The following is a 2,692-nucleotide window of genomic DNA, read 5'->3' on the forward strand; positions in this document are numbered from 1 at the left end:
TCAATGATGCATGCATGAGGTTTCCCACCTGTACTGGGTGTGGACCAAGGTAAACTGGCCTTTGTTTTTGCCTTCAAGTAGCGTATGTTACAAGAATATTTATTTAGAATTTTAAGCAGTTCTTTAAGGTTGATATTAATTCTACATTCCCTTAGATAAGGAAACTAAGGCTCATTAAAGCTTTACCTGTGTTGCCCCGACAGCAGGCAAAGCCACATGGTGAGTTCTCCTCCGTCCTTTCTGCCTCCTTTCTCCTGCCTGCCTACTGTGCTTTGATGACATTCTCGGAGCACACACTTTACAGCTGTGTCCTTAACACCACACCCCGTGGCTTAAAATGCTAACGGGGCAGGAGGCAGGGGAAGGAGGACTCAGAATGTGTAAAATAAGCCCTGTGCTGGGCTGTCAGAAACCTCCCGGAGAAACTGGCTGCCAGTCTGCCCTGAGGAGCTTAGAGAGAAAGTGAGAGCTTGGCTGCTGGAATTTAACAAGAAACCCACATGACCTCGCTCCCCCCCGCAAGTAGAGGCTTTAGAAATTTTGGAGACAAGATCTGGAATTTTAAAAATAAGGGGCCTGGGGCTAGAGGCTCACCTTGAAGAAGCTGCGAATTCCAGGGAGTAGACTGAAAAAAATAACCTATTAAGTGGCACCTGAATCCCTGAATAATGAATGAATGATATCGGAAAATGAGAACTGACCTCTAACGGTGGCCAGGAAAGACAGAGAATTCAGTCCATTTTAGTCCCTCTGTTTCTTTAGATAGATGAATCCCCGAGGCTTCAGAACTAGCTCCCCACATACCTCAAACAGATAATTCTCAAAGATTTCACAGATCAGACTATTTATTTAAAAACACCAAGATTGTCTTCAGGGGGCTTGAGGACCTATGACAGATACCTTGTCTAAAACTCCCATTGTTTAAATTCACTGGAGAGGCTATTTGGGGGGGGGTTAGATTAAGTTTAACCTTAGATAACTAAAGGGTCAGACAGAAACATGCATTTATTTAAATTGCCCTAGCTTTGCAAGAGCTGGCTTATGATCTGTATAGAAGGGAAAAATTTCAGGAGCAAGAGGAGAGGAGACTTGAAAGGAAAGCTCTTTATATTCCTTTTACCCTCTTGTAAAAAGCCTGGTTGCTTCACCATGATTTTCTTTTTTAGAGGTAAAAATCCACGCTGTTCTCTGAGCTGGCTGAGTTTGTTAAATCCCCGGCTGGCTGGCGGGGATAGGCTGGGGACCTGGTGTGTGAAGTGCTTCTGATCCTCCCTACCCCGTCAGAGGGAAACAGTGTACCGCACTGCGCCTTGCTTGCTTCTGTTAGTACTTTCTATCCTCGTTTCTTAATTCAAATTCCTCTGGGATTATGTTGTGTGTTTAAAATGGTACGGCATTTCTGAACACAGCGATCATCCAGATATGTTGGTGGGCAGTGCCCTATTTAGTGTAAAACAGTAGAAGAAAAACAAGGCTACGTAATGGGCCATAATCTGTTGGAGGAGGATTCCTGGGATAACTGTTGACAGGAACAGAATAAACAGGGCCTTTGAAAGAGCTCTCGAGCGTCCTTTTCAAGCAGTTAGAGCATAAGGAGATATATTTACATTAAATCTTTAGTTTAAATTGTGGTTTTATTAGACTGTGCTTTATTATTTTTTTATCTGAAAATGAAAGCAGAAACCCCAAGTGTCCACCTCTTAGTGTGTTGTGTTTTACCTAATGGGATTTCTCTCTCCTTCACCGCAGAGTGACTTGCATGTATTTTTTGCTTTGTTTAAGTCAAACCCCACCATAGCCCTTCTGAGTTCAGGTTCATTGTTACCATATGCCGTACAATCTTTAAGGTCCATTTCAGGCTTGGGAGTCTGTGATGCTGCTGTAATTTTAATTAGTTTCTATCTTCATTTTAATTCTTTTCATCATGCCCAACCCAATCTTTCTTCTAAATCACTGGTGACCTATGGGGAGTGATTTCATACCTTGCCTTCGGGGACATTTGGTGATGTCTAGAGACATTTTTGACTGTCGCATCTGGGGAAGGAAGTTCTAGCATCTTATGGGTAGGCATTTCTCAATACACGGCATGGTCCCCAATGTCAAGAACTACCTTGGCCATGAGTGCCAAGTTTGAGAAACTCTGCTCCAATTGTGCGAGGTCTAACAATTGAGTTCCGAATTTGCCACCACACACTTACATTGGCAGCACTGTACACACAACTCAGGGTTCATCACCTGGGTGTATTGTGTGTCACAGTTGTGTTCGTGTCAGTGTGTCCGTGCTCGCTGGGCAGCATTCACTGTTGTTGTGGGGTTTTGTGTGCTGTTGTGAGAAAGATGAAGCTTGCATTGGAGCAGTGAACATTCATAAATTTCCTGTTAAACTCGGCAAGAAGGGAAGTGAAGTCAGGGACATGTTAGTCCAAGTTTATGGGGGTAATGCCATGAAGAAAATTACAGTGCACAAATGGATCAAATGTTCTCTGAGAGAAGAGAAAGTGTCACTGATGAAGAGGGGCCAGGGAGGCCAGGAACAAGCAGAACTGATGAAAATAGTGCAAAATTCCTCAACTTGTGAGTCAGAATTGTTGGCTCACTGTGATTGGCACGACAGACCAAGTGGACATTGATAGAGAAACAGGAAAGTCTTAACTGAAAATCTTGGCTTGAGAGAGGGGTGTGTAAAAATGGG

At 43.5% G+C, this 2,692-nt stretch overlaps 1 protein-coding gene across 1 annotated transcript in view; it reads left to right on the forward strand.

Annotated features, from left to right (window-relative positions):
• Positions 1-2,692, forward strand: part of CRYZ (crystallin zeta) — a gene marked incomplete at its 3' end in the record, with an annotated part of 21,406 nt that overhangs the window by 11,229 nt on the left and 7,485 nt on the right. The window contains exon 5 of the mRNA XM_023509885.1: positions 156-219. Coding sequence (XP_023365653.1) covers positions 156-219 — 64 coding nt within the window. The remainder of the gene's footprint in view (positions 1-155; positions 220-2,692) is intronic.

The sequence above is a fragment of the Otolemur garnettii genome, unplaced genomic scaffold (genome assembly GCF_000181295.1).
Source record: "Otolemur garnettii isolate 467f Iridium unplaced genomic scaffold, OtoGar3 scaffold00010, whole genome shotgun sequence".
In the NCBI taxonomy this organism is placed as follows: Eukaryota; Metazoa; Chordata; class Mammalia; order Primates; family Galagidae; genus Otolemur; species Otolemur garnettii.